A 4077-nucleotide genomic window follows, 5' to 3' on the forward strand; every position below is an offset into this window, starting at 1 on the left:
TCAAAGGACTTGATTGAGTTCACATCTTGTCCTATCATCTGTTCTTCTATTTGAAGTGCAGGTAAATAATTCCCATTTCACACCGTTTTTGCAGATGTGCAAAATTCTGGTGTATATTCAATAAATATCAGTTTCCTTTCTGTATGAACTGCTTTACTTCTTTTTATGGCCTTTAGTGATTTGAAATGATTATTGTTACCAGTGAAACTTCAAATCTATATGTACCTCCTTATCCCAGTTAAATTGAGGTCTAGTATTAGTTATTTTTCGTGAACTGAACTTCAAAATTACTGTATAAAATAGATAACACAATCTCTCCTTTTCATTCTCATAGGTTACTCTACTCCCTGGAACTGTTTATATTCAGAACATGTTTCTTTTCTTTTATTGCCACAGGCATGAGAGGACCTTTACTTTATTCATGTTATCTAAAGAAATCTGTCTTCTGCCATCTTTTTGTAGTTTGTTTTTATCAGAAAACATCTACTTTAACAATACTTTCTTTGCCTTCATTTTATTATTTCACTGTATGTCCCTTTTTTATGCTTTTGTATAGATATTAGAACCTGTTGCTTCAGTTCTTTTGGTAACAGGCTTAGGGCTCTGCAGTAACACAAAATCTATTGTAGACGTAAGTCGTGTGGAGTTCAGCAATACTCTATAATCAGTGGGTTCCTAGCTCTTAAGTGTGTATTATAAACAAAATTATATATAAGTATGTAGAAAAGCAACTGAGATATAGCTGATGCTGACAAGGAAAAACCAAAAAGGAATGAAACGCCTGCATTTTGTTTATTATACAGTGAAATGGAAACTACACAAAGAGTTCTTAGAGGAAAATTCTAAGTAATGGCCATTTGTCAGTATGAGAAAACTCAGGCTAGATGGAAAAGAAAAGCTGCTCAGATGTGGGAATAGCCAAAGGATGAACTGAGCTATAAACGGATGTGATCAATGTCACTAGAGACAAAGTATCTGAGTTTCACCGTAACATTGTGAGGATGGGACTAATGAAATCAATTTGTCATAAAATAGCAGGCATGAGTCAGTGACCCACAAGAGATCCCTGTTATCACACATTATTCTTTGGTTATGTGCCTCCCTAAAGACTGGAAGCGATGTGTGCCACAGGGCTTTTGTATTGGATTAAGGCTGCACCTGTCATACCCTGACCTATCTCACCTTCAACCTATTCTCTGAATTCAATACAAATTAAAACCTTGGAGACTTTTGGTGGAGAGATTCATGACTAACAGGAAAAACACTCTGAATATTTGGAACCTCAGAAGAAATGCATTTGGGTTTTGCCCTGTTTGTCACAATCATGAAGACTCTTTACCATCTGGGTGGAAATAAAAGAGAACCTTAGGGTCTTGTTTCCTAAGTTGGAAATAAAGTCATTTGAGTTGGGAAATCTTGGTGAACAGTTACAATACTGACCTCAGGCCCTTTTGTATCCATGTTGCTTGTATTTGGGCTACAGTTAGTTTCTGCCATTACTAGAGACAGAACACTGTTTGACAGTTTGCACAAAAAAGAGAAATTGATAGAACTCCTTCATATGTTTCTGCTTCTAGACCTCTCTTTCAGTATAACTATTTAAAAATAAAATAATTAGGGCTCTTATGACATGTACATTTAATTTCATGGGTTTTAACTTGTTATCAGTTTTAGATGTTTATGAGGAAACTAATATATTTCACATTGGTTCAAAGTTATTTCTATGCTTTTGTCAGCTACTGTGTATGTAAAGCTAGACCTCTTGCTCTTGAAGACCTTGCAGTTTACTGGAGGAGAATATAAAGATAATTCCTCAAAAGAATGACAAGGAAAGCCACAGGCTGGGAGAAGACACTTGTAAAAGACATCTCTGTTCAAGGACTGCTATGTAGGTTCATTGATTGTAACAAATGTGCTACTCTGGCACAGGAGGGCGAAGCTATGCATGTGTGGAGTCAGGGTATACATGGGGGCTCTCTGTACTTTCCATTCAATTTTGCTATGAATCCAAAACTGCTCTAAAAAATAAAGCCTTTAAAAATAATAAAGCCAGTGAATCATGCTATGAGAGGGATTTTAAGAAGAGTAGTAGCGTTGAAAAATGGCAGCTTATCCTAAGGAGGTTTTGGAGAAAACTTCCCAGAAGGCATGACTTTTAGACTAGGCTTTAAAGTATAAGAATTTTACTTGCAGGAAGGTGCATGGAGGAATTACAGGTACAGAAGGAGATGAAAGGAAGAGAAGGAGGAGGTTAATAGGAAGGGAGAAAAGGAGCAGAAGGAGGACATACTCTGTGAATGGCCTGTAATTCCAAATGAAATTAGTTTGTTGTAAACATAGGCATGTCATTGGACGAGTGGGGCAAGTTGGGAATTTCATTCATTTTATCAGCCATGCTGATGAGTTTGGAATCTCTCTCTGGAAGAAGCCATTGGCTGTTTGCAAAAAAATAGAAAAACTAATAACTATTGTGTGCTTACTTTGTGGTTGTTTTTGTTATGGATTATCACATGTAATCCTCACAATACTCCCTGAAGTTGAACATTATTGTCTCAGTTTGCCACTGAAGAAACTAAGGCAAAGAGCGGTTAAATAACTGCACCAGCTCACAGCTTATCAGAGGCAGAGCTGAGACTCAAATCCAGTCATCATGATGTCAAAACTCACATGACCAGCACACTTGAGAGGTGCTGTGGGAGAAGCATTCAAAGAGAGAGTAAATGAATGCAGATCAGATGTCATTGTTCATCATTTGTTTTTCAGGTCTCTACAAGGAAATAGCCCAGCAGCTGCAATCAACTGCAATCCCATCACACCTTCAGGATGTTTCCCTTGGCTAGAAATATATTGAGAAGTGTCAAGATTCAAAGTTTTCAGCAAATAAGGGCAAGACAGAGCCACAAGAAACACTCTCCCGATTTCCATGACAAATACGGTGATGCTATACTAGCCAGTGGCTCCATTTTCTGTGTGGTTGCATGGTTATTTACAACCACACAGACTGGAATAGAATGGAACCTGTCCCCTGTTGGCAGAGTCACTCCAAAAGAGTGGAATGATGAGTAATGGTCACAGTTACTGTAACACAGAACTGCTCAAAATCAACCTTTCATTTAAGCACTCTGCTGCTGATTTAAATGTAGCATAATTCAAAAATTAAAATACATCGAAACGTTTAAATCCATTGAAAGTTGTTATTATAATGCCTGAAAACATAGTTGTAAGAGTGGGTATAGATTATAGGGAATTAGGAATAACAAATATTTGAAAGGAGAATTAATAAAGCATGTGTGCTTCTGCCTTAATGATTTACACTAGGTACCTTCAGTGGATATACACACATATGTACCCTACAAATAGTCTGGCAAATCCTGTTGAATCTTTCTTAAAACATATTCACGATCTGACCATTTAACATCTTTCATCTTTCTCTCCCTGGTCTAAACCACCACACTCTCCCTGGGATTATTATAAAATCTTTCTGGCTGGTCTCCTTGCTTCTACACTTGATGTCCCACAAAGCCTGCTCCCTCTACCCTGCCACACATAATCGTTTTTAGCACAGTAGCCAGAACAGTCATTTAAAAACATGGTATCACTCCTTTTCTCAAAACTCAGTGACTTTTAAAATTATATATATACTAGAGGCCCAGTGCAAATAGTGCATGTGGCGGGGGGGGAATGGGGTGGTGGTGTCCCTTATCCTGGCCTGCACCCTCTCCAATCTGGGACCCCTCAGGGGATGTCCGACTGCTGGTTTCGGACATCGCTCTTGCAATCTGGGACCGCTGGCTCCTAACCGCTTACCTGCCTGCTGGCCTGATGGCCCCTAACCGCCTGTGCCTGCCAGCCTGATTGCCCCTAACCACCTCTGCCTGCCAACCTGATTGGCCCATAATTGCTCCCCCCTGTCGGCCTGATAACCCCTTAATTGCTCTCCCCTGCCAGCCTGTTCCCCCCCCCCTAACTGTTCTCCCCTACCAGCCTGATTGCTTCCTAACTGCTCTCTCCTGCTGGCCTGATCTCTCCCCTAACTGCCTCTGCCTCAGCCCCCACCACTGTGGCTTTGTCCAGAAG

General features: G+C 39.7%; 1 protein-coding gene across 1 annotated transcript; it reads left to right on the forward strand.

Moving 5' to 3' along the window:
- Window positions 1-2823: 2823 nt before the first annotated feature.
- COX7B2 (cytochrome c oxidase subunit 7B2) lies at window positions 2824-3066 on the forward strand (the record flags this gene model as incomplete). Its single annotated transcript, XM_080677690.1, has 1 exon — window positions 2824-3066. The coding sequence occupies one exon, from the start codon at window positions 2824-2826 to the stop codon at window positions 3064-3066; it is 243 nt and encodes an 80-aa protein (XP_080533816.1).
- Between the last annotated feature and the right edge of the window lie 1011 nt (window positions 3067-4077).

Source organism: Plecotus auritus (genome assembly GCF_963455305.1).
Source record: "Plecotus auritus genome assembly, chromosome: 1".
Lineage (NCBI taxonomy): Eukaryota > Metazoa > Chordata > Mammalia > Chiroptera > Vespertilionidae > Plecotus > Plecotus auritus.